Source organism: Oryza sativa, chromosome 7, assembly GCF_034140825.1.
Source record: "Oryza sativa Japonica Group chromosome 7, ASM3414082v1".
Lineage (NCBI taxonomy): Eukaryota > Viridiplantae > Streptophyta > Magnoliopsida > Poales > Poaceae > Oryza > Oryza sativa.
The window spans coordinates 28291118-28318270 of NC_089041.1; the positions used below are offsets into that span (position 1 = coordinate 28291118).

Consider the following 27153-nt stretch of genomic DNA (forward strand, 5'->3'; position numbering starts at 1 on the left):
AACATTGTCCATATTCATATATATGTTAATGAATTTAGACATATATGTGTGCTTAGATTCATTAACATCTATATAAATGTGAGCACTGCTAGAAAGTATTATAACCTGAAACGGAGGTAGTAGTTTACACCAAATAACTACTCCCTTCGTCTCAAAAGAAGACAATCTAAGGCCCTGTTTGTTTCAGCTTAAAATTATTGTAATCTAGCACTACTACAGAATCTCTAAACGATGCCGGTTGGGAACCCCCCTTCGGTGTCCAACCGGCACGGTTAACCCAACCGGCACTGTTTGCCGGTTTTGAAACCGGCACTGTTTGCCGGTTTTGAAACCGGCACCTTTGAGGTGCCCATGAGCCAAAAAAAAATCGGCTCGAGGCTCGATGCATTGAGCCGTCAAGCCGATCCCATCTACAGCCAAATCCCAAAATTTCCTCAAATTCATCAATCAAACACATCAACATCACATTCATCAAGAACACATTCATCAAGAACACACATTCATCAAGAATAAATTGGAGAGGAGAAGGATGAGGAGCCGGATGGAGAGGACGAGGCGCCGCCACCACCGCTGCCGATGAAGCCACCGTCGCCACCTCCCGCCGCCGCCACCTCCCCTCCCGCCAGATCTGGCGAAGGGGAGGGCGCCGCCACCGGGCCATCGGACCGCCCCCGCCGACTCTTCCGCCGTGGGGCCGCCAATGCGGCGACACCACCTCCCCTTCCGCCAGATCTGGCGGAGGGGAGGGTGCCGCCCGCCGCTGTCGCCTCTCCTCCCGGCGCCGCCCGCTGCTGCCGCTACCTCCCGCCGCCGCCTCCCCCTCCTGCCGCCGCCGTCTCCCCTCCCGCCGGATCTGGCAGAGGGGAGGGCTCCCCTCCAGCTGTCAAGTCGCTGCCTCCGCCTCCGCGGCAGCGCGCGAGAGAGGAGGGAGAGAGAGAGAGAAGAGAGCGAGGCGAGAGAGGAGGGAGGGAGGGAGAGAGAGAGAGAAGAGAGCGATATGAGAGAGGAGAGGCTGAGTGAGATGACCTTATCCGATGGTTGTGGGGCCCGCCGGTCGGCTCAGCCGGCTCGGCTCGATCTGTAAAGGTGTCGGTTTTTTTACCCAAAACCGACACCTTTAATTTATTATAGGTGTCGGTTTTTAAAAAACCGGCACCTTTGTCTTAAAACCGGCACCTATGTGCGGGGCCCACCAACAGCAGTGTGGGAGGCAGAAGATTAAAGGTGCCAGTTTTGGGTCTAGAACTGGCACCTTTCTCTGACACATGTTTTAGGTGCCGGTTTTATTTAAAAACCGGCACCTATTTGGACATAAAGGTGCCGGTTTTTTAATATGTGGCGTGTGGAGGTGGGTGCATGGGCGGGGAAGGCATTATTGGTGCCGGTTTTTGGTGTGCCAGCACCTATAGTGGCGACACCTATTTACCTTTTTGTAGTAGTGTAGATTATTAAATCAAATTACTCTAAGCTGGATTATAATAAGCTGAAATAGAATAAGCTGCAAGTTGTTTGTTTCTCTGGATTATTAGAGGAGTAGTGGATCTTTAGCCACTCAATAATTTGGAAAAAGCTCCTCTAGAGGAGATTATTTGTAGCACCTGTATTTTTATTTTCATTTATTTAAAATCTTGTCATTTAAAAATTTGGAGTTAATTTGGTTCTTAATTGTTTTTGTGCCAAATAGATCTCAAATCCTCTCTTAGAATTGCCTTTAAGATCCCATGAAACCCTAGGTTAAACTCAAATTCAAATCCCTCCCAAAATTCTCCCCAAAATTCAAACTCTACAAATCTCCGGAAAATTGTGAAAGCTCACTGTTCGAATTGGGCCTCCTTCTCTCTTCTCTCTCCCAGGCCCAACTCCCCTCCATCCCTCCTCTCTTCAGCTCCCGGAGCAGGCCGGCCCAACTCGGCCCACTACTGTTTATCTCCTTCCTCAGGCCAGCCAGCTCACGCACGCCAAGTGTTCGACGAAATGTCTCACCGAGTCGCTGCACTGTTTCTCCATCGTGACCGAGCCGCATTGCACCGAGCCACTCTCCCGTGCGCTGCGCGTCGTGCCAACATCCGCGCCGCACCTCCCCCGCACCAAACCGACGCCCGCGCCGCGCCAAAGCCGCGTCGTGCCAAGCCCGACCGCGCTCCGGTTTCTCTCCAGGAGACACGGAGCCACGCCGCCGCATGCGTCATCCCCTGTCCCGTCGCCGTCCATCCGATGTCGCGGGCATCACCTCGCCGTCCCGTCGCCCGTCGCGTCGACGCCACCCCTCGTCATCCCCGTTCCATCGCCATGTCGCGTCGCCACCACCGCTGACGCAGCGCCGTCCCATCCCGAGCTCTCGCGGACGCGCGTCCCTTCGCCGTCGCCTCGTCGTCTTGTCGCCGTCTCCTCCCGGGAAGCCGCCGAGCCGCGTCTCTCCCTCTCTCTCGCGTCAAGTCGCCACCGTCGCTCGCGTCAACCCTCTCTAGCCCTACCGCCCCAAATCCCGGCCGTAGCCGCTGTCGGCCGCGCGTCACCCATGTTCCGCCGCCGTTCCCGCTCTCTGCACGTCCCTTCGTGTCGTTTCGCTGTCGAGTCGCCACCGGTGCATGACGCCATGTCGTCGCATCGCCGACCCCTCCTCCCAGGAATCCGGCCGAGCAGCTAGCCGCCTACCTTCCGATTCCCCGCGTCTAGACCGCCAGCTCGCCACTGCGTTGCTCGCCTATAAAAGGAGCCCGAGCTCTCCCAAATTCCCCACACCATTCCCATCTCTCTCTCCTCTTTCTCTCCCTCGTTTTGCTCTCTGTACCGCCACCTATAGCCGTTATGCCGCGCCTTCTAGCGCCGCCGTCACCGGCGGTGCCTCGCTGGAGCACCGCCCGAGGTCGCCACCGCCTCTCCTGGCCGCCGGCCGCGGAGCCGCGCCCCGCTGCCGCGGCACCTTGCCGCCTCAAGCCGAGCAAAGCGAGAGCAGGAAGACGAAGCCGAGCCTCGCCTCCCGGCGCCGCCGTCGCCGCCGGAGCCCCACCGGAGTCCGCCGCCACCTCCCTCGGCCGCTGGTCGCCTCGCCGCGCCCCATCGCCGCGGTGCGTCGCCATCCCAGGGCCGAGCCGTGCAAGCAAGCGACAGGAGGAGGAAGAAGACCTCCTGAGCTGCTGCCAAGCCGGCCCCACCTCCCTTTCCTCTCTCAAGCCACTGACAAGCCGGGCCCGCGCCTTCTTTCCTCCATTGGCCGCTGACAGGTGGGCCCCCTCTCTTTGCTGTTACTCTAGCGGAATATTCCCTTGCCGTCCAATAAATGAAATTCCAGAAAAATCCCTTTACCTTTGAAAATTCATAGAAAATCAACCGTAACTCCGATTGACCCCATTCAAGTTCCTAAATTTTTCTAAAATTGAGATCTACACAGTGGCACTATTGTTTCTCTGGTTTGAGCTTGTTTTATTGCCTTTTGTTTTTTTTAGCTTTGTTTTCACGTTAAGAGCCCGAGTTCGAAGAAGCCCCGGACGCCGCTTTCGAAGGAGAAGACCCCAACCCTGTGCAAGGCAAGCCTCTTTGATCACATTGCCCCTATATTTGCAAAGATATGTTGTTTGAAAAGTGCATTGCTTAGTTCACACGATTAACATGTTAGGCGTCGGATTGTTTATACGTCCGACGGACCAACCTAGTAGTCGCACTTATATTACATAGGTTGATGTTTCCATACCTTTGATAGCTCTACAAATGTTTGCGCCGGTATCGTTACACGATTACCGAGGTAGTTTCGCTTAGCCATGCTTACGTTGTTGCCGTGTGGGAAACTTAGGTTATTCCAAATACATGTTTAAAAATCCGGTACGTTGTACCGAGGAGTTGTGAAATAAAATGTGTTGTGAAAGTGGTGATGATGCGGAGTCATGCCTTTGTGGTTTGGCTACGTATTATCGTTAAGGACCGATTCCTTTGGGAAATCCATCCGAACACGTTATAGTGCGACCACACGGGTATTATGGGATGCCTCTGGCTAAGTAAATTGTTATCACATGGGAGTTGGTGTGCCAATGGTTGTGGAATGCCGAGGATGAGGAGACGAAGTGTTACACATTTATTGCCCATCATGGGTGTCTTTTTGCCTCTATTGTGGCGTGATACCAGTAGGAGTAGGAGGCGTCCTCGGTATTTCCTGAGTGGATGACGGCTGTTATTGCCTGATACTCGGCTATGGATCTGAGCCCAACTAGGTGGCATGCGATTTTCATGGGTTAGCTTTGGAAAGGCCTTATCACGAACTTCCGGTACCGGCCAGTACCGGTGTAAGTTTCGTGTCGTGTGGGTAAAGCGTGCAACCTCTGCAGAGATTAATGAACTGTTCGAACAGCCGTGCCCACGGTCAAGAGCGAGTGTAAGGTGTTTCTCATAGCGTAGATTTGTTTGACAAAGGTTTGTGGAAAAGTGGTTACTGAAAAGGGAGCGTTACCAGAGTCCGCCTGTGTGGCAGACGGCTAACCTGGGTGGTTAGGAACGGGTCTGTGTGACCTGGGGTGTCGTCCGACACTGAGGTGTTGTTAGGGCCATGATGATGGCGATGTTGTGCTGGGATAACCAGGTGTTTTGTGTGGATTAGTGTTGTTGTGGAAAGTGAGAAGGAACCAAGAGGAAACAAAATATTTGTTGTTCGTTAACCGTGACAAGTTGTTGCAAAGCAACTTGTGGAATGGGTTGAGGCGTGAGCCTCCTCCCGACAACTAAAACTTGACTCATTCACTAGGAGTTTTGTGAAATAAATCATTTTGCCAAAATGGCAGCCTTCGCAAATAAAACAGTAGCCTCCTTGTTAAACCAACACGCCATTCTTTTCCCCGGCTTGCTGAGTACGTCAAGTACTCACCCTTGCCCCTTATAAATAATATATAGAGTTTGAAGACGAAGACGTCGACCCGACCGCCGAGGAGTATCTCCAGGAGCAAGCCAAGTATGAAGACTTCTAGATGTTTCGTGCCTAGCCCCAAGCCTCGCCTGTGGAATAAGTTAGTTGCCTAGGTTCTTTGCCTAGTGCGTAGTCGCTTAGTTCTCCGTGCTGTTCGCTTCTGCGCCGTCGTTTTTATGTTTTTATGTGCTGTTGTGTTGCTCATCTATGGGCCTGTCCATGATAGCAACTTATATAAGGACTACTACCCAGTGATGTAATAAAATAGTTTACTTTGATTCCACATTTATTCTGTGTGTACCAGCTAGTGTATCCTGGGACTGGTACTATATCACAGGTAATGCATAACACCCCGGTGTGATTTAGCTGTGTTAATGGCTAATGAATGTCGGGGCGTTACATTATTGGATTATACTAATCTGGTTTATAGAGTATAATAATCTAGCATAATAATCTACTTGTTTATTTTAGCTTACTCCTAGTAATCCAGATTATAATAAACCTAAGCTGAATCAAACAGGATCTAAGAGGGGATGTGACCCCTTCTAGTACAACAAATCTGGATAACACTCCGTCTAGATTCGTTGTACGAAGGGAGTAACTATTTGAGTCTAAAGCACTTTTCACGACGTGTTTACCAGTCAAACCATCCAACTAAGCACACCGCATTTATGTCCTACAATAATAATAAAAAAAAACTAGCCGCTGAGGAAGTCTTTTGGTGGTCACATCGACCTCTTTTAAGTCTAAACCCTTATTTCAGCATGACTGACAATCTATGAAACAACTACTTAAAATGACTTGAGTGTTGGATTTGGATGTTTTTGGATTATATGCAAAGCTTATTAAAAGGGCTATCGAACCCATGAACAATCCGTCCAATAATCTACAAATTTTCTCGAGGATATAGGGCCCAAACTCTAAAGAACACTCCAGTTGAATGTGCGAGGATATATGCACTTCTCTTTTTCTTAGGACTCGAGAAAACTAACCACAAGATCCTCGTACATTCAGCTGGTTTGTTTTTTCAATAGATAGATTAAAATTTGACGCCAATGCAAATCGCTTGAACGGGTGCTTCACTTTTCATCATTGGCATGTAGAGCCTAAAACACTGATAATCTGGTACCAATGGAAATGGTGATTTAATAACACAGAGAAGTTGGACAAAAGTGTCAAAGTCGTGCGTAGCCAGGAGGACAAACCATTGGTGTCACCATAATTACTCCATGGGAATATGGGGTCACTTCACAAATATGCCGTACAAGCATCAATCCATAATGGAATTTACAAATGTTTACTGCTGTTCTTGACACCACAAAACACATGGTATTCGTTTCTAATTTAGATACAGATTTGACCTCTGTTTCATTAACACTGCTAAACGGTGTGTTTCATATAAAAGCTTTCTATCTAGAATTTACATAAAATATCAAATAAGTTTAGCTTTTTACTTTTATAATAATTAAAACTTAAGGGATACTCCCTCCATCAACTTTTGATAGTCATATTTCATCTTGACACACAGACCAAGGATAAGTAATTCTACTTATCATCCATTTAAACATGCTACTGGTCATTCCTCGTAAACAAGCGATTCATTAATATTTACATTTCTCGATGCCCATGCAACCAATCTTGTGTGGAAGAATGAAGAGTCATGCATTAAATCCGAGAAAGTCATTAAGATGATAGGTTGTTGGATTGAAATATGCCTATCAAAAATAAATTTTTCAGATTTGAAAATATAACTATCAAAAGTAGATGAAGGGAGTATTAATCAAACGTTAATGGCTTTCTTATTTTATGTGTCGTAACTTTATCTTCATCTTCATTAGAAAACAACACCATCTAACTTCACCTAAATAACACACTGTACATCGACATGGACCTTGGCTCTCCCCTCTCACTATAATAGTGGAGTCGTATTATAATTCAAACCCTATTATAAATTGGAAATTTCTTCCAGACATTAAACCCACTAATTATTGACCTTTAGCACACTAATAGTACTCTATTTGTTTTTATGCTTTTTTTTCTAATCTTCTTACTATTTAACCACACCCTATCTACAGACTGCTGTCTGCTGAGATCTCTCGACTCCTGGAAGCGAAGCAGAAATTATCATGATGCTTAACGCAGCAGCCAAAAAACTTGTCAGGTTCGCATCTTCTCCAGTAAAAATCGCAGCATCTTCTCCAGTAAGAAACGTTCGTGGAAACCGTGAAATTTTGATGATTTTAAGCATGTTTCACGTACACTTTTTGCAGGGGGAAGAGCATAGCTGCTCACGTATTCTTCTCCTCGTCGTCAAGATCCAGAAAGTTGGATGGCAAAGTGGCCGTGATAACCGGCGCAGCGAGCGGCATCGGCGAGGCCACGGCGAAGGAGTTCGTCAGGAATGGCGCCAAGGTTATCATTGCCGATATCAAGGATGATCTCGGCCGCGCCGTGGCCGGCGAGCTCGGCGCCGACGCCGCGTCGTACACGCACTGCGACGTCACCGTCGAGAAGGATGTCGCCTCGGCCGTCGACCTCGCCGTGGCGCGACACGGCCGCCTCGACGTCGTGTACAGCAACGCCGCCATCGCGGGTGGCGCGCCTCCGGCCACGCTCGCGGCGCTCGACCTCGACGAGTACGACCGCGTCATGGCCGTCAACGCCAGGTCCATGTTGGCGTGCGTCAAGCACGCGGCGCGCGTCATGGCGCCCCGCCGCGCCGGTTGCATCCTCTGCACGGCCAGCACGGCGGCGGTGCTCGGCGGCATGGCGGCGCCGGCGTACTCCATGTCGAAGGCGGCCGTCGTCGGCATGGTGCGGACGGTGGCGAGGCAGCTGGCGCGCGACGGCGTGCGGGTGAACGCCATCTCGCCGCACGCAGTCCCGACGCCGATGGCGATAGGTCTCTTCTCCGAGACGTTCCCGGCGGCGACCGCGGAGGAGGTGAGGAGGATGGTGACGAGGGAGATGCAGGAGCTGGAAGGGGCGTCGCTGGAGGTGGAAGACGTGGCGAGGGCGGCCGTCTTCTTGGCGTCCGACGAGGCCAAGTTCATCACCGGCCACAACCTCGTCGTCGACGGCGGGTTCACGGCAGGCAAGGTGCTCGTCCGGGATCCTCCGGGCTCTGCTTGAGTTGGTGTCAAGTCTGGCCAAATTTGGAGGTTGTTGTCTCGTCATTTCAAATCTGTCGTTCTTTCTCAGTAAACTCAATGGACTATTCCGTTTGCATAAGTATTTCAAATATCGAATCACTGTATTATTGTGATTGTGTTTATCTCTCCGAAATTCGCCCGTGGTTTCTGGTGGCTAGTTGAACAGCAAATTCAAAGTAAGCATGCATATATCTTGAGTTGCCGACCTGCCTTGGAATTGAATGGAGGTCTGGTTGATGACTTACATGCATATCCCCTCCGTCTAAAAAAAAAGTTCAATCCTATGTCCAGATATGTAGTTAGAGTTTGCCTTTTTTTTTGGACAGAGTAGTATTCAGCATCCAAAGGATGGATAAAATGGATACGTCGAGTACATCAAATCAACAAATGATGCTTCACCACTCGAACCGTCAAGACTCCAAATCTCTCGTCGAGACTCAAGAGATGGGCAAGTGAGGCCAATACCGAGGTAATCTACCCAAGCCTTAATCATTAGTGGCCGTTCTTCCTCCATTCTCAAGATGGTGAACATTAAACCACCGGACCTTCTCCATTACTCCCTTGCAGAGATCACCAGGTCACAACTGGTACCAAACCGTCTAGGTGTCGGCAACCAAGAGTAGTAAACCAAGACTCTCTCACAAAGTACCATGGCTCAATCTCATGCACAATGACTAAACAATCTCTCTATTTTCTACTAAGCACATTGGTTGCAACTTATGCACTGGAGGAGACTAGTAATATGCCCGTGCTAAACGCTACGGTTTGATTGTATTATCTTTAATAACTTTTAAATTTCCATGTTAGAAAAAAATAGTGTCTTCTATGATCTGTGCAATTGAGCTCTAACTCAATTCATGTCGTACATCAGATATAGTTCACACAAAGTACAACAATATAATATTGTGTATCATATTACAATGATGTGTACATCAATAAGGGAATAACCACTTTCCATATCATCAATATGGTTCACACGTCTAAGGGTACTTATGCACTGGAGGAGATGAGAAGGGGCAGATGGCTCGCTCAATTTCAAGGATGCACAATAGACTCATAAAGGTTGCCTCTTAAGTAATGCCTCCACTAGGGCACTAGGATAAGGAGCAATAGCCAAACCGCTTGAATTCATGGTCTTATATAGCCTACATCAAATAACTAATTATTTGAGGCTATTACACTTTTCATGACATGTTTGTCAGTCAAACCGCCCAACTAAGCACACCGTACTTTAGTCCGGCGGTACAAAAGGTCATTGGGGACTCTTGGGGTCATCTGGTAGTTCGACCGGCCTTTAAACGTTGGTCAGATAGACCCTTATCTTAGTCAAATCATCCAACTAAGCCCAATTGTATTGGACTTCTATCCAACAGAAAAAAAAACTAGCCGTTGGGGATTCCTGGAGTGGACATGCATGTTAGACTCACCACACTTGGCTAGACATAGTAGTTGGATATGGACATCCTCGTACACCCAGTTACTTTATTTTTATCAATAGATAGATTAAAATTTGTGCCAACGCAAATCATTTGGATGGGTGCTTCTCTTTTCCTCATAGGCACATAGAGCCTAAAACATTGATAATTTGGTATCAATGGAAATGGCGATTTAAAAACACACGGAAGTTTGACAAAATCACATAATGTTAGACAACGTGCGTAGCCAAGATAACAAATCATTGGTGCCACCATAATAACTTCAATGGAATACGATGTGGAATTTACAAATGTTTAGGGGAATGCTACATGACGGTATCTCGTTCAGATGGGATGATACCTTAGAGGTATCACCTGTCCTTGACACCACAAAACACCTCTAGTCACACACTGTATATCGATATAGGCCTTGGATATGCACCTTCACCTCACTATAATAGTGGAGTGCTATTATTATAATCCAAATTCTCTAACACATTGGAAAATTCTTCCAGACATTAAACTCACTAATTATTGTCCTTTAGCATACTAATAGTATTACTTTTTTTATCTTTTAACTATTTAGCCGCACCCATTGTACAGACTAGAGATGGCCAAATGGGCCGCGCAGCCTGGCACGGCCTGCTCAACGGCCGGGTCGAGCAACGCCAGCCCACGTGCTCCACCTACGGCCTAGGCATGGCCCAATAAGAGTCGGGTTGTGCTGACCCAAAAGCACGACAGCCCATCGTGCTTTCTTTGATACAAGTCTATTTCGTCTCCGTCCTCTTTGGGCTGTGACATGTATATGTCCCTCCTCTTTGGGCCGTGTCTTATATATAACTGAAATAAGTATATTTTTCCTCATTCGTATTGGGACCGTGCCATACATATGGTTGAAATAAGTCTACTTTAGCCTCCCTGAAGTTCATGCGCACGACCCAACTATCGGGCCGGGCCAGCACGGGCCTGACACCTGTCAGACCGTGCCATGCTTGGGCCAGGCCGTCGGCCCGCGGGCCATATGGCCATCTATAGTACAGACTACTGTCTGCTGAGATCTCTCAACTCCTGGAAGTGAAGCATCGGTAATCAGGAGTCCGTTCATGATGCTCAACGCAGCAGCCAACAAACTTCTCAGGTTCGCATCTTCTCCAGTAAAAAACGTTCGTGCAAACCGTGAAATTTTGATGATTTCAATCATTTTTCACGTAAACAAGTTGCAGGGGGAAGAGCATAGCTGCTCAGGTGTTCTCCAACGGCTTGGCCGATCGCCTCTTCTCCTCGTCGTCAAGCTCCAGAAAGTTGGATGGCAAAGTGGCCGTGATCACCGGCGCGGCGAGCGGCATCGGCGAGGCCACGGCGAAGGAGTTCGTCAGGAACGGCGCCAAGGTTATCATTGCCGATATCCAGGACGACCTCGGCCGCGCCGTGGCCGCCGAGCTCGGCGCCGACGCCGCGTCGTACACGCACTGCGACGTCACCGTCGAGAAGGATGTCGCCGCGGCCGTCGACCTCGCCGTGGCGCGCCACGGCCGCCTCGACGTCGTCTACAGCAACGCCGGCGTCATAGGAGCACCGGCTCCGGCCTCGCTCGCGGCGCTCGACCTCGACGAGTACGACCGCGTCATGGCCGTCAACGCCCGGTCGATGTTGGCGTGCGTCAAGCACGCGGCGCGCGTCATGGCGCCGCGCCGCGCCGGCTGCATCCTCTGCACGGCCAGCTCGGCGGCGGTGCTCGGCGGCGTGGCGTCGCCGGTGTACTCCATGTCGAAGGCGGCCATCGTCGGCATGGTGCGCGCGGTGGCGAGGCAGCTGGCGCGCGACGGCGTGCGGGTGAACGCCATCTCGCCGCACGCCATCCCGACGCCGATGGCGCTAGGCATCATCGCCGAGACGTTCCCGGCGGCCACCGCGGAGGAGGTGAGGAGGATGGTGACGAGGGAGATGCAGGAGCTGGAAGGGACATCGCTGGAGGTGGAAGACGTGGCGAGGGCGGCCGTGTTCTTGGCGTCCGACGAGGCCAAGTTCGTCACCGGCCACAACCTCGTCGTCGACGGCGGCTTCACGGTGGGCAAAGACCTCCTCCGAAATCCACCGAGCTCTACTTGAGGTGCTTGAATTTATCAGGCAAAGCATAGCCCGTCATGTGCTTATCTCAGTCTTATCCGTGCATCGACAAGTATGTCATGGTGTTGCGTGTTGTGGGTAAAATATACGCAAACCATGTATGTAATAGAAACTTAGAAACTATTGTTGGATCGAAAAATAAATATCTGATATTCGTCCACGCTAACACGAGTAAAATTTTTTACTGAATTTCTCTCAAATAAAATTTTTATTCATTAGTAAATTTGTAAGTAAAATTTTTACCCGTAATGACGTGGACAAATCTTCAATGTTTATTTTTCAATTCAATGGTAGTTTTCACGTTTCCACCACTCCTATTTCCCCGTGGTGTCGAATGTTGCTGCAAGAACATTCAAAATGTGTCGTTCCCTGAAAACGATGAGATCGCTGTTGCTATCCGCATTTCCCTTTCGTTTGGCCAGGCATTGTTGTTGATTGTGTTTATCTTTCTGAAATTCGTTGTTGGTTGAAATCGGATTTGTTCCAAATTCATTGTTGGCTCTTCAAGCAGAAAATCCTAAGTTGCTGACTCATCGATCAGAGTTTGGTTCATATAGATAGAATGCACCTGTGCAGCGCCAAATAAGTCCAGGCCTAGGTTGAATTTGTCAATTTAGGTTACCTGACAGAGCAATCCCCTTGCTGAAAAATGAACGGTCTCAAACGCAGCATCCCAGATGATGGGTTATGGACATGTACTCAAGTCCACCAATGATACTTAAAACGCATGCACTCAAGTCAAATGACTGTAATGTTCGGACAGGAGTATAGCACATATATATAAACTGGGGCAAACTGCACACTGGTCATACATCAGGTGCTTATTTTTATTTCAACATCCATACGAGCGAACATGAACAGCTTCTGTATGTTGGAAAGTTGAGACGTCTAACCCTGGAGTCCGATGATTCCTGAACCAGAGAAGAGCAAGCATCATAAGAACAGACGGATTTGATGGGAGTTCTAAGAGAAGAAACAAACAATCCGCGGACGAAAACGAATTAAACAGATTTGCCAAAAGGACATGAGTAAAACCAAGTCACTCACCGCAAGCAACTCGGCCCCCAGCATTTCCAGTGGTCTTGCTAAGCTCATGTCCACCTGATATAAAACAGAAAGGCATCATTACACAAACATCGGCTTCATGTCTCTATCCAAAACAATGATAAAAGAAGACATCTGACAAATAATCATTCCTACATAAATAATACAGATCTGAGTGTTTATAAAGCATTACCCTTGCCAAGATCATCAGGATCAGCATGGACAACAACAGCTCGGCCAATGATGGAGTGTGCTCCAGTAAGGGGGATCTGCCGTTCAAAGAATGTTACCGATGTCAAATTAACTGTCTTAAGAGGAAATGATAAGAAAAAGGTCAGCACATATGTTCATTGAGAGAGCAAGATTATTTCCTACCTGGCTGTCAGAGACATTGACATTAGCAACACCTGGAGAGGCAATAAGTAAAAACTATCAGTGGGGTTATGCATGATTGCTGCAGTGCATTAAACAATTCGAGAACAGCTATCAAAATTCCCATCAATGCAAAACTATGTAATCCCCAAAATAACAGAATGTAAGCAACACAGAAGGAGAACAAACAAAAGTACCATCTGCTCCAGCTGTTATATTTCCAAGATCACCGGCATGGCGGTTCTCATCTTGTGGTGCCCCATGTTCCTTCCCAGTAGGATTGAAGTGTGGTCCTACAGCATAGAACAAACTCCCCAGTAAGCACACCACAATCCATCCATTTCTCCTGATAAACAAAAGGGGAATGAAGTGCATATGTACCAGTTGACATGCAGCCATTAGTGGTGTCACCGAGCGCGTGCACATGGAATCCATGGAGCCCTGGCTTGAGCCCAGAGACACTTCCCGTCACAGAGGTCGGACCTAAATACGGAAGGCAACAAATTACGCCCAAAGAACACGGGAAGGACAGAATACAAGTTGTCGCTGCGTGTTTAGGTGAATTACCATCTCCCTCTTGGGAGAAAAAGATGGTGCCCTTGACACCCTCACTGCTAGCAAGCACAGCAACAGCCTTCACCATTGTCTATGTGTTCTGCACAGAAGCCGAAAGGTGCACAGGTATATATATCTCAGTATGATGGTGCCATAAACTACAGCAAATTGTATGTATCAGAACAAAACGATAGAACTTGGTACTATATCCTCATATCCTTTATAGCTCAGCAACACCCGTGCAAAAAGTTTGAACATTAAACGCAGCAAATAATATCAGGATGTCTTAACATTTGTTCAAAACCAGCTAATTAGCATCTGACGGCACAGATTCTCGAATTCTCTAACACAGCAAAATCGTTTTGCTACTCCAAATCACCTAAACCTCCGATCCTGAAAAGCCCCCCTACCACATGAACCGTAAATTTAACAAGGATTTTTTATGTTTGTGGCCGTCCACATGTCGAGCCTGAGATGAGCCCTATGGCCGAACGAAGCAATCACGCGCGAGAACAAACCGAAGCGCGGCCGAATCGAAAGCCAAACCTAAATTAGCACGGGGCACACAGATCCAGCTACTCCGGCGGAATCGGAGCCATACCCACCACGCATAATCCGAGCGAGCAGAGGCGATTAGAACCCTAGAAAGTTGGGGGAGGTGAAGCTGCATACCTCAGGCGACCCCTGCGGCGCGAGCGCGACGAGAAGGCGATCTGCGAGTTGCCCACCCTCTCCTCTTCTGATTTCTGATGAGGAAGACTCCAGAAGGGAGGAGGAAAATTTCAGAGTCCAGTCCACGTGGACACGCTTTTCTTTTCTTCAACAAAAAAAATAGGGATTTGCTTATTCTCATCAGAAGATATCTCGGTTACCTACTCCCTCTCCGATAAGACTCCCTGTCTGTTAGATCAAAATCTGATGGCTAGGCCCATTCAAAATGTCTTAGGGAGCATGACTCTTTCGTTCGATTGGTCAGTCTTTTGTATGATAGCAATCAAGTTCCTTTGTTAATCAGTTTCAATATTTTACTAATATGTTTACCATAATCAATTTACAAATTTTAATATTATACACAAGATTTCCCGCTGCAACACGCAGGGGTCTCGTCTAGTACTTTTCATATTAACCACACTTCTCTGACTTGCGTGGCTTGCAGAAGTGAGGATAATGCCAACGTATCTTGGGCACAGGGCATCTGTTGTTTCTGTCCATGATCTCAGCAGAGACATCCCTACAACAAGACACAGAAAAGTTGAAAATTTGAAGGAAACTAAATAACAAGACATAGAAAAGTTGAAAACACAGGTATACATATAAACATAGAAGACATACCCTTCTCCATCAAAATAGCTCAATAATTTCAGAATTGTATCCCTTGGTAAATACGGAGTCTCCTTCCTACCATACCAACGAAATTCCCATCAAAATCAATCAGGGGCCCTCCAATCCCAGCCTAGCACAAAAACAAAGGATTACACACGTAGTTCCGCAGAAGCAGGAGCGTTTCACACTTTGCCAATCTTTCCACACTTCGTAAAACAGTTGTTTCATTTCCGTTCTTTTAATCCTAGGAAACATATGTCATGCACTCATTTATTTCCCAAATCTTGCCTAAGGTATGGCCATCAATTTATTAGACGGGCCCTTTGGCTAGGTTTGGTAAGCAGACATGGCAATGTTTGGTAGTGTTATATTAAATTGCTCTTGTTCATATTGTAAGGCAACAAATTATTTCCAATATAAGAAAATTAAAGCCTTTCTTTTGCGAGGAAAAGCAAGACTTCAATTTGGAGATTCACTGTACCTTAGTGATTCTACAAGTGGAGACCATAAGTTCTTTGCAGTCAAGTTTGCTTGGTTTGTCCGTCAATATCCCACCTGTGGCCATTAATTTGCCTGACTTGAAGACACGTCCCACAGATAATACCTTCTTACACTTAATTTGCCCTGGATCATGAAATTCTTCCGTACGAAGACAACGGAAACCTTTGATGCTGACAATAGCAACATTGTAATGCAGATGATAATGTTGCAATGTCCCTACAGTTTGTTGTTTGTTTGGAAGGTGTACAACAATCTGCAGAAGTAATATGAGGATTTACCGGTATCTCAAATGAATAAGCTCAAGGAGGACAATACAATACCAACCTTCAAGTTATCATTAATCCTGTTTTCATCATCAGAAATCCTAACCAAACTTGCTGAAGTCAGGATCCTTGTGTTGGATTCACTGCAGCCTATAAATATTCCTGTGCAAGCAAAAATCCGTTCTTCTCCTACAAGATCATAATGAATCATAGTTAGTGAATAGTGATGATCTATAAAAAAGAAATGAAAATGCAATGAGATTATAACAATGCGATTACCTTTGAATGAAGCAAGAGAGACAACAACACGAGACACGTTTGAAGCAACTTTTTTGGTGAGTTTACTCCAGATATCATCAACAAATTCATTTTCAAAAGTATTAACCAAATGCATGCCTCCTGTTTAAAGAAAAGTAGTACCACATATGAGAGTGCTGAAATACAACTGTCAAAATGTGCAATGGAAGAGAGTAGTCAGCAACAAACTCACCATCAATGATAGCTGGCAAAGGATAACCTTGAGACGTTAGTTCCTTAATTAAAAATTTCCCAAATCCTGGTGAAAAAACTGAAGCGATTAATCATCATGTGTTAACAATGACAGCAAAATTAAAAGCAATGACTCACCATCACCATCAGCAACCGGGAAGAAAGGGGTCTCCTCCAGAAAAAATGGATCATTCTCAGGATCGTAATCTAGAGAAACAAGGTAAAGCGATTAATGACCATGTGTTAGTAATGATCAATAATTAACATTAAAACATGATGACAACTTTTGCATGATAATTAACATTAGAAGTGACCTAGCCCGATTTACCTTCTGAATTACTAGAAGAAGATGACTTCATCTTCTGACTTCATCTTCTGCTCATTGGGAGTTGCAGGAGATTCTTGTATCTCATTTGTGCTCCTTCCAATTGTGCTATCAAGTGGTATAATCTCACCCCTGCAGTACATAGTAAATTCATCAAGAGTAGTTACCAAAGAAAAGGTGGAATTGATAAGGACAATTAGCATTTTATATTCTTTTTGTAGCTGATATGGTCAGTGATGTCATTCAAAGTTTCATAACACAGATACAGTTAGCAGTGTAGGTTGTGGGTTAGTCTCCCCACTTATGCAACCTGAGATTTACTTTTTGGAAAACTGCATATTGGAGTAACACTTCAAGAAAAAAATAAAGTGGTGAGGATCCCTAACACCCCCGCAAGCACGCAGCCATGGATATATAGCCTCTGTCATAGCAGTTGAGCACTATGTGCCTATGTTTCACTTCCCTCTGAATCCACTATTCAAATTAGGCATACAATCATACATTTTATCTTTTGGCCTCAATATCTTTTACCAGGCACCACAAACAATAACCAGTGACCAGCAGATCGGTCAAATTGGACCAAAATGTCTTTCCAAGATATATGCATTGAATGCTTATTTTCTCGAAAAAACAGGTCTGTGCTTCATGTCATTAAGAAAGAAATATATACAACGGAGGGATCCGAAGGACCCTCCCAGAACACTCCCCCTATAAAGGTGGCACGCGACCAGAACACCCCCGGGGACTAGCTAGCCATCCAGGGTGAGAGACCTTATGCATGAATGTGAAAGAGCTATGCAAACAAAAATGTACAATAGGAGCTATACAAACATATGGCATGATTTTGCTTTCATCATCCAAAGATCTAATCAGGCTAGCTGAAGTCAGGTAACTTATGCCATGTAAATCACTTTTGATAACTATGCCTGTGCATGCAGAATACATCATACCCCCTGCACAAAATCATGATTTCCATCATTAAGAGTGATGACTCGATACAAACTTTAAAAGCCAACGTGCATAATCACCATTGAATGAAACCAGCGAGACAACACTTTCAGATAAGTTTGACACAGCCACTTTACTCAGTTCACTCCATGCTCCTTCACCAGAATTCTTTAAGCTGCCAAACTCCTCTTCAAAAATGTTATCCACATGCAACTTTCCTAGATGAGGAAGCATTGCACAATATTATTGTGATTGTTATGACGAAGATGTGTAAGTATGTTAAGAAAATCAAACCTATTACTCACCTGTCTCTCCTCAACTTTTGCAAGCTTTCTTCCTTTTCTTTGAGCTTGTTGAGCAATCACCTGTTAGATTATCTGTCATCTTTCCAACCCTGGACCACAGAGAATAAAATTGTAATAGTGAGTCACCATTAGTAGGCATTATGGTCGCAAAAGCAACTCGGCAAATTGGTGAAACTTATTCCTTGATATGTTTAGAAGGACTCTTTTGGAGATAGTTACAGATAAAACTGACTACACACGACTGCATGTGTATATATGAAAAGCAGAACATCATTATGGAGAAGTCCAAAGGTAACTAGGCTACAAAAGTGAAGTACAGGTAACCACTTAACCTTAAACAAAAAGAACCTATGAACTTGACTAACACTGAAGCTACAACAAATATCCAAAAACGTCAAAACATTGATGAAATTGAAGGTGCAAGGTGACGAAACAGAAAAAAAAAAAAACTTCGATTGCCGTCATAACAAGACACTGTCTGAGAGATATGGAAGTCACTACGCCAATCAATAGTCAACAGAGGTACAATTCCAAGGAACCTAGTTAAGTTCTAACACAAAGACAAAAGATAAAACAAATACATTTGTTCATTCGTTTACTTTGCCTTGCTTTATATCAATTAAGTAGACCATCCCTGGATATGGCATTCCTGTAAGTCATCAAATTTGTGCTTTTCATCCCCAGTTGCATTTTTTTCTTTGAAGAAGACAATCCAGGGCACCGAATAAGTATAGATGAAGTTACCCACAAAGAGATCAAAAGCACGGGAGCAATAATCAACCGATATATTAGCACGCCAGAAGAAGAATTGCAACCTCAATCTAAGAACTTATAACTGAGACCAGATCATAAACGAATAGTGCAAAACCTAGGTTCGCCAGCTGGCAGTTATGTTGAATCGAACAGTTCGGCACGAGCAGCTGATGAAGGCGTGTGACAACGAGGACGTGGGAAGGTGCCACTAGTGGAACATCCAGATTCCAGATCGTCCAAGGATAGGGATGAATGAATCTGTTGAAGAGAGCACATAATTACTACTTTATCCGTTTCACAATATAAGTCATTCTATTAATTTCCACATTCATATTGATGCTAATAAATCTAGATAAATATATATGTCTAGATTCATTAGCATCAATATGAATATGGGAAATGCTAGAATAACTTACATTGTGAAACGGAGGGAGTAGACTATAATATAAAAAAAATGAAAGATATCTCTAATAATTGCCCTCTATACTGCTCCATATGCATAGCTAAATTTTGATGACTCTACGAACCAGGAAATTCTATTTTTACAATTACAGGCAAGCAAATTAACAATGCACAACAGAATAACACATCATTTAATAGTTCACTGCTAACTAGTTGGTTCTTCCTAATCAAGTTCCTTTACTATTTAATATAAAAGGGAAGATGCGATGCATAATTTCAGAACATATAGCAAGAACGCTGGCTAGAGCCACATCAATGAAAAAGAAAAAGGCTATACTGGAATCAAACACACCATACCCCGGTCTCTGTATACAGTACACAGGTTAATTTATGTCTTTGTGATTTATAAACATCGCCTTGGATTGGATGCGATTGACGCATGCAGAAAAGGGCAGGAACACACACACACACACACAGAGATCGATATCGGGCGAGCGATGTCGATCGAGCAAGGGGTAGTGGGAGAATTTTCTAGGGTTTGAAGTGGAGGCGTACCTTGTTCCGCCGCCTGCTTCGATCGCCCTTCGCCGAAGACTTGCTCCTCCGCCGCGCGCCTAATGCCCTAATATATATATATATATATATATATATATATATATATATATATATATATATATATATATATATATATATATATATATATATAACCGCAACATTACGAACGCGATACGCGGCTAGGAATTAAAAGAAAAAAAAAACTGAGAATCCATAATCCAAGAAAATACTGTAGTAGAACTGAACCTGCAGTCTTATTATCCCCCTCCACCATGTAGGGGGTGAGGGCGTGAGGGGATGAGGCTAGGGTTTCACGACGGCGGTCGGCGGCGGAGGGAGGCGCGCGACGCGACGGCGGAAGGGAGGCGCGCGGCGCGGGGAGGTGGCGGCGCTGTCTCTCTTGCTCCATGCATGAAAGAAAAGCGGCTGAGGGAGAAGGCGCCTTGCAAGTCGGGATACGGATTTTGATGAGAACGTGGAAGGGACGGAACTAGCTATTCATCTTTCGATGTATTTATAATCTTTTAAGTCTCGTAGAATTTTCAATCAATGGATATAGTCCGATTTAGACGAAATAACAAAAAAAAAATAAACATGTCAAAAATCGTAAAACTTGAATAGAGAAATTAACTGCTGAAAAAACTAATTTCGATGCAATGTAACTGAATACAAGTAGTGCTATGTAATTGTAATTGAGTGTAAGTGCACTATAATCGAGTGTAACTGTAAGTTGGATTTATACAAACGCAAATCTTGATGCAATATTCTATGGACGAAAATTTAAAAAAACAGAAGCCTAAAAATCTATCGTCGCGGGTCAAATAGCAAAACCTAGCGTGGAATAATGTATGACATCGGGGGGCCTAGAAGGTGAGTGAGTGGGTAGGCACCTCCTCCTTTGCATCTAGGGCGCCCTTTTGCTAGAAGAGAGTTAGAATGATATATAAGAGTATCTCCAAGAGCCTAGCTATCCCACTCTCTCCAAGCCAAAATTTGGTAATTTTGGAAAAAAAAATGTTCTCCAATAGACTTGCTATTTGAATGGCCAAGCCATCCGGCTAGCTAACCTGCCTCCCTCGCTGTCCAAACTTGGCCAGCCAAAGCCGTCTAGCCTCGTCAGTCTCATCGTCTCGAACGTCACGAAGGGATAGCAAGGGGCAAAGCTGTCGAGGGGAGACAACGCCGGCGCGTCGCCGCCGCCGCGCCGAGCAGCGGGGGCAGAATGGTGGCCGCTGGCCAAGGCGCCGAGCCTGGGCTGTCGATGGTTGCAGATGATGGTCGCCGGCGTCGGAAACATGATTAGGGAGTCGGGCAGCCGACTGACAGCGCCAGCACGGTGGTGCAGAGCGGGAGTGTAACGGACTCAAAATTTCGGGAAATTTTTTTGCGAAATATTTTAGTTGCACTCTTCTTGATTCTTCCATTGGAATAATCTTGCTTTCTCTTAATCTCTTTTACTTTAGATCTAAATTTTATTTGCGAAGTTAAAAGCTCTCTTTTAAATTTTATAAAATCCTTATTTTATTCTCTATTTTATTTATTTCAAATTTTTAAAAACCTTTCCATTTATTTTCTTTAATCTCTAACTTTGGCTCTAAATTATAATTCCTTTGAATCCATTCCCGAACATCTCCAACAAATACCCTTTCAATTTCCACTCAACCATCTCTAGAGCACATGAAATATCAATCTCTCTAGGGTTAATACCTTTTCATTTAGAGCTTACCACACTACCACCAAATCCAGTTTTATCTTCCACCAAATACTCCCCCTTTGATCTCTACCCAAACACATGAAATACCAATTCTTATTTTCCCCAGAACCAATACTTTCCTTTTGATCTCCACTCAACCATCTCCAGAATACATGAAATGTCATTCTCTAACCTCCCTAGAGTACATAAAATGATAATTTCCAATTTTCTCAGAGTTAATACTCTCCCTTTGAACTCTACCCGAATATCTCTAGAGTACATGAAATGTTGATACTATACCTTTCCTTTGGATCTCCACCTAAATATCCCCAGAGTCCATAAAATATCCTTTTCAATCCCCCTTTGAGTCAACATACCCATCCTTTAGAGTTTATCAATCTACCACCAATTCCGTTCCTATAAAAATTCCCATCCACATATACTTCCGAATCCAGTTCTATACTCCCACAAATATTTCCCCTTTGAAATCTTGTTCATCTAAATTATCAATTCAAGATTCCAAAGTCTACTATTTAGCTTGGGCCAATATTTCCCCGATTGACCCGACTCTCTGTTATATCCCATTAACCACTTTTATCTTTAGAGCTAAACCAGTATAACTCCCTTTCTGCTGAAATTTATTTTGGATCAACCCCTATCTAAACCTATCCCCGAAAACCCTTACCTCCTCTTAATCGATCCAAAATATTCATTGGTTAAGTTCCTAGTTGGATCGAGCCGCCAATTTGATTCCTATGGCTTAATCACATATGTAGCACAAGAATAATATTATCACAAATTTTTGAGTGATTGCTCTTGTGCTAAGAAACTTATATTTAATCCCCCTTCTTACAAAATCCAATTTCCTTTAGCCCACAAATATTTCACCAAAAATCTATACCACATATATTGGGGCTAAAGTCCTATTTGCTTCCCTTCTATCTATTTTGCCACCATCCCAAAAATTTATCCAAAGTTAGACATTAAATCATTTGTATTTCTTTCCCTTCCTATTTGACTATTTTAGTTTTTAAAATTGAAAATCTTTCGTGACAAATTTTACATTTAATTATTATTGAATTCTATAAAATTGGAGCATCTTTATTTTTATCCTTCTCAAATTTATATTTAAAAAATAAATATCTTTAGTTTTGTTTTAAAAATATTTCAAACCTCTTTATTACTTTAAAAATTCTATTATTTTTCAAAATTCAAAAGTCCACAAATATTTTTATTCCCTTTAGTTTCCATCTCCTTTGAATCTATTTAAAACCCTCCATTCAAAATTCCCTTAGTTTTCAATTCCTTAAATTATATTTATATTCCTTGTGCAAAGTTCAAAAGGTTCACAAATATCTTCCTTTAGAACTTTTCCCCTTTGAATTCTAGTCAAATTCAAAAATTCCACAAATATTCGTCCCTTAGATTTTCATCTCCTTTGAATTCCATTCAAAACCCTCCACACAAATTATCAAAGGAATAAGCTCATCTAAGGTCCCTTAACTCGTCAACGAATCCGATTTTCGTCCTTCAACCACAAAACCAGATACAACGGGTCCCTCAACTATCAAAACCGGTGCAGATTAGGTCCCTCGGTGGTTTTGAAGGCGGTTTTGGCTGACGTGGCATCTACGTGGCTAGTTTGATTTGGTCTTAATCTGACGTGGCATTGACGTGGTGCTTACGTGGCAATTCGATCCGGAAAAATAATAAAGCTCATGGGACCCACATGTCAGTTTCACATAGAAATTAATAAAAATGGTGGGTCCCACGTGGGCCCCACATGTCATCCTCACCCCTTTTCTTCCTCCTCTCTCCCAATCTCCCCTCTCTTTCCTCACTGACCGGTAGAGCAGGGCGGCGGCGACTAGAGCGGGCGAAGGACGGGGTGGCCGGAGCGGGCCGGCGGAGTGGGGCGGCCGGAGTAGAGCAGGGCGGCGGCGGGCCGCGGGCGGAGCGGAGCGGGGCAGGCGGAGCGGCAGCGGCCGGAGCGGGCCGGCGGAGCGGGGCGGCCGGAGCAAAGTAGGGCGGCGGCGGGCCGCGGGCGGAGCGGAGCGGGGCAGGCGGAGCGGCGGCGGTCGGAGCGAGAAGCGTGGAGCTGCACCTTCTCCCTAACGGCAACTGGCAGCCGCCCATCTCTCTGCTGCCCGTCGCGACGCCCTCCTCGGCGGCGGTCACCACCGCCGCGCAGCTTCTCTTCCGCCGCGCGCCGCCGCTCAGCTCCTCCCTTGCCGCCCGTCGCCCTCTCTCGCTCTCCCGCCGCCCGCCGCCGCTCAACTCCTCCCTTGCCGCGCCGCCCGTCGCCCTTTCCCGCGCTGCCGACGCTCTCCTCCTCTCCCACCGCCCCCATCGTAGCCAGCACCTCCCTTGCCGCGCCAATGGCACCACCCTCCTCCACGCCGCTGTTGCCTTGTGTTCCCGCGCGCCGCCGATGCCCAGTCACCGCGCCGGCTCCCCACCGACAAAAAGGTTGAGAGGTGGAAGAAGAGGGGAGTGAGGGTGACATGCGGCCGCCGCCGCTCTGCCCGCGAACCTGCTCCGCTCCGCCGGCCCGCTCCCGCCGGCCGCCCCGCTCCGCCCCGTCCATCGCCCCGCTCCACCGGTCAGTGAGGAAAGAGAGGGGAGATTGGGAGAGAGGAGGAAGAAAAGGGGTGAGGATGACATGTGGGGCCCACGTGGGCCCCACCATTTTTTTTATTAATTTCTATGTGAAACTGACATGTGGGTCCCACGAGCTTTATTATTTTTCCGGATCGAATTGCCACGTAAGCGCCACGTCAATGCCACGTCAGATCAAGACCAAGTCAAACTAGCCACGTAGGTGCCACGTCAGCCAAAACTGCCTTCAAAACCGCCGAGGGACCTAATCTGCACCGGTTTGGATAGTTGAGGGACCCGTTGTATCTGGTTTTGCGGTCGAATGACGAAAATAGGATTCGTTGACAAGTTAAGGGACCTTAGATGAACTTATTCCATTATCAAAGCTTCCTATTCAATTTGGGCCGAACTCCCATTCATTTGGCCCATTCCTTCCTTCCTTCTACTCCCTCCTTCTTGAGCTGCCAGCCCAACTGAGCCGAAGCCCAGCCGAGCCGGCCCAAGCCAGGCCGCCTCCTCTCCCCTTCCGTGGGAGCGCCGCCGCCTCGCCAAGTTCCGATGCCACCGCCATATCGCGCCGCCCGCTGCCGCCACGCCACTGCCGTAGCCATCCCGCCACCGCCGCAGCAAACCAGGGGCCCTCGTGGCACCCCGACAGCCACCGCTGCGGCCGCCACTGCTCAGCCGCTGTCGCCCGCCGCTTTTGCCGCCGCCGCCCACCATTTTCGCCACCGCCGCACGACGCCGCGCCACGCGTTGCCATGAGCCGCCACCGACCACCAAACCACTGACGACGCCCAATCCGGCGAGGACACACGTCGCCGCCCCTCATCATTCCGAGCCGACGCCGAGCTGTGCCGTCGTCGACTTCTCTCCATCCACCGACCTCCCCAGCCTATAAAAGGACGACGAGGTCCCCTCTTTTTCCCCCACATCAGAGCCTTGAGCTCTTCCTCTCTCTCTCTCCTGCCATGACCGGCCGTCGCCTGCCACCGGCCGATCTCCTCCTCCGTAGCTCCTCTTCCAATTCCCTTTCACCATAGGCTTTGCCTCACTCCGGTGATTCCATTTTTTTCCTATTTCCCCTCTCCTTTAGCCACTGCCACAAGCCACCACCATAGCCGGCCGGAGCTAAGCTCTTGTCGCCGCCGTTCCGGCCATCCTACTCTCTACCTCTGCCTTCCTCCACCCTCCCCGGGTGCGCGATGCTCGGGAACACGCTTAGACGCCGCCATCGAGGCCGTTCAACCACCGGAGCACCGACGCCCTGTCTCCCTCTCTCTCTCTCTGTTGTTATTCGGGAAGAAGAAACAGAAAAGGAGAAGGAAGCAGGAAGAAGGAAGAAGAAAAAAGAAAGAGAAGAAGGAACTGACAGTGGGCCCTACTTCTATAAAGTAAACCTTTTTCCTTTTATTTCCATTTCAATCTTTAGCAATCCACATCTCTCAAACCACAAATCCAATTCCAGTGAACCTTTTGATCTAAATTCATCTAATTTCAAACCCTTTATTTTGATACCAAATTTTCTATTTTTAAAATTTTATTTAAAAACTTTTTCCTTATTTATTTGTTTACTTTCTAATTTTAAATTATTTTAATTAACCTTTAAAATTATTTGAAATTTATTTGATTTACTTTATCCCTTTAATTTTAAATTTATTTTTATTTAAAAACCTTTTTAAAATTAAATTACTCTTTAATTTCTGAAATTTTTACATTTTGGTCCTTTTTGAAAACTTATTTTACAAATAGACCCCTTAAGAACTTAAACCGGAAATGGTCCTTTTTGGGGCACCAGAGTGGCTGGCGCCGTCCCCCAACATGGCGGCGCCAGCCAAACTGGCGTCTTCCCCGTGCCACCGTGGCACCAGGGCCTATGTGGCGTTGCTGACTCGGTAGAGCGGGGCGCCAGTCACACTGGCGCCCCCCGCATACGACGGCGCCAGCATGTCTGGCGCACCCCTCCTCTGTGGGCCCCACCAACTTTCTCCTCCCACTCCCATTTTCACCAAGTCTCTTCTGCCTCCGGGCAACGGCTGGCGCCGCCCCCCACACCGCGGCACCAGCCATCCTGGCGCCGCACCCCTCCCCCCCGAGACCTTCTGCCTCCGGGCCGCGGCTGGCGCCGCCCTCCTCCCCCCGAAACCCTTCTGCCTCGCGCCACTGGCTGGCGCCGCCCTCCCCAGCCACAGCGCCAGGGTGGCTGGCGCCACCCTCTGCCTCCCTGCAAATCGAAAATCTATATTGCACAAATGTACCAATTTACAGTTCGCAATTCAAATCACAATTCACAGTTTCATACAGACTAAAACAAGTTCCAATTGCACAAATTACAATGCCAAAAGTCCATCACATAGCCCTCACATAGTCCATCACATATTCCACACATGAAACAATGCCAAAAGTCCATCACATAGTCCTCACATATTCCACACATGAAACAATGCCAAAAGTCCATCACATAGTCCTCACATAGTCCATCACATTTTCTATCACATAGTGCACCACATATGTCATACTACCAACAAATAGATTAACTTCATACAAATCACTTCTTCCGTTGGCGCCGAATAGCTTGTGAGCCCGGAGTGTACCTACATTTGAAAATCCAATGTTTAAAACATTTAAAAAACAAAATGAGGGAAATCAAATAACATTTGAGAATGGTAAGCTCATTTTACCTCTTCTTCGCTGCCCGAGTGGAACGCTAATTGTATTGGATGGGTTGCGTCCTCTAAGGCGCATCGAGAAGCTATGACATGTCTATCTCCTTAGCGTCTGGTGCGACGTAGTTCTCATCCTCCTCGTCATCGTCATCATCGTCGTCGCTAGGTGGAGCCGGCGCCTTCCCCTTTCCCCTCCCTTGTGGAATGCGTGACGACGACGAACCACCAACTTCTTCACGCTCTTCTATCCTGATGGAGTGTCGAGCGGTACTTGGACGCGCGGATTGGGGTAGTGGTGGTGGTACTCTCCGCGATTGGTACACGTCGTCCAATCCAACCGACCTGCAACCTAATCTTGCTGCAAGTTTCCGGCACCTTTGACGAACTTTTTGCATTTAAAAAAAAAAGAAATTTGTTAGTCATAAGTCAAGTAATGCAAAGTGCTAAATCAATTTTACCTCTAAGACATTGCGGAGTGTGTTCTCCGTGTCCTCACCACCCCTCGAAGATTGGAGGGCATGCCCCATTTCATTCACACTCCTGAGGAGCTCTCTCGACTGAAAGTGTGAGAAGATGTTTGTTAGGGTGTAAGGTGCAAATGGAAATCACTTTGACAAATGCAAGAAAACTTACGACTCTGTTTCTAAGTGGGGCGTGCTCCATTTGATATCCAACCCTAGTCCGGACGTCATAGGGATTCCGCCCCTCATCGGAGTCGCGGTCTTCCTCTATATCGCCTTCCGTCCAAGTAGGGCGTAGGAACAGTCTATATG

The 27153-nt window shown here is 46.5% G+C and overlaps 3 protein-coding genes, 2 long non-coding RNA genes and 2 pseudogenes across 6 annotated transcripts; 3 read left to right on the top strand and 4 right to left on the bottom strand.

The window, feature by feature from the left end:
- The first annotated feature begins 6925 nt into the window (after positions 1-6925).
- LOC107278232 (momilactone A synthase-like) lies at positions 6926-8223 on the top strand. Its single transcript, XM_015790871.3, has 2 exons — positions 6926-7052; positions 7162-8223. The coding sequence occupies exons 1-2, from the start codon at positions 7018-7020 to the stop codon at positions 8021-8023; spliced, it is 897 nt and encodes a 298-aa protein (XP_015646357.1). The 5' UTR covers positions 6926-7017; the 3' UTR covers positions 8024-8223.
- Positions 8224-10297: 2074 nt separating this feature from the next.
- Positions 10298-11990, top strand: LOC4344208 (momilactone A synthase-like). Of its 2 annotated transcripts, none has more exons than XM_015792283.3 (2): positions 10298-10599; positions 10679-11990. In XM_015792283.3, exons 1-2 carry the CDS (start codon positions 10565-10567, stop codon positions 11568-11570), a joined length of 927 nt encoding a protein of 308 aa, XP_015647769.1. In that variant the 5' UTR covers positions 10298-10564; the 3' UTR covers positions 11571-11990. The 2 variants fall into 2 exon arrangements, with proteins under 2 accessions (XP_015647769.1, XP_015647770.1); XM_015792284.2 differs by having other exon boundaries at positions 10685-11990.
- Positions 11991-12250: 260 nt separating this feature from the next.
- Positions 12251-14365, bottom strand: LOC4344210 (superoxide dismutase [Cu-Zn] 2-like). Its single transcript, NM_001403234.1, has 8 exons — positions 14232-14365; positions 13572-13659; positions 13386-13487; positions 13202-13297; positions 13008-13039; positions 12826-12901; positions 12636-12689; positions 12251-12499 (listed from the first exon to the last, which is right to left on the bottom strand). The coding sequence occupies exons 2-8, from the start codon at positions 13645-13647 to the stop codon at positions 12477-12479; spliced, it is 459 nt and encodes a 152-aa protein (NP_001390163.1). The 5' UTR covers positions 13648-13659; positions 14232-14365; the 3' UTR covers positions 12251-12476.
- A 172-nt stretch (positions 14366-14537) lies between these two features.
- Positions 14538-16771, bottom strand: LOC4344211 (uncharacterized; annotated as a pseudogene).
- A 582-nt stretch (positions 16772-17353) lies between these two features.
- Positions 17354-19509, bottom strand: LOC136357509 (uncharacterized). The gene is made up of 5 exons (XR_010742831.1): positions 19424-19509; positions 18582-18724; positions 17714-17802; positions 17489-17626; positions 17354-17413 (listed from the first exon to the last, which is right to left on the bottom strand). It is a non-coding gene; the product is annotated as an uncharacterized lncRNA (long non-coding RNA).
- A 5183-nt stretch (positions 19510-24692) lies between these two features.
- On the top strand, positions 24693-25199 carry LOC107281651 (uncharacterized; annotated as a pseudogene).
- Positions 25200-26631: 1432 nt separating this feature from the next.
- On the bottom strand, positions 26632-27149 carry LOC136357510 (uncharacterized). The gene is made up of 3 exons (XR_010742832.1): positions 27014-27149; positions 26839-26937; positions 26632-26765 (listed from the first exon to the last, which is right to left on the bottom strand). It is a non-coding gene; the product is annotated as an uncharacterized lncRNA (long non-coding RNA).
- Between the last annotated feature and the right edge of the window lie 4 nt (positions 27150-27153).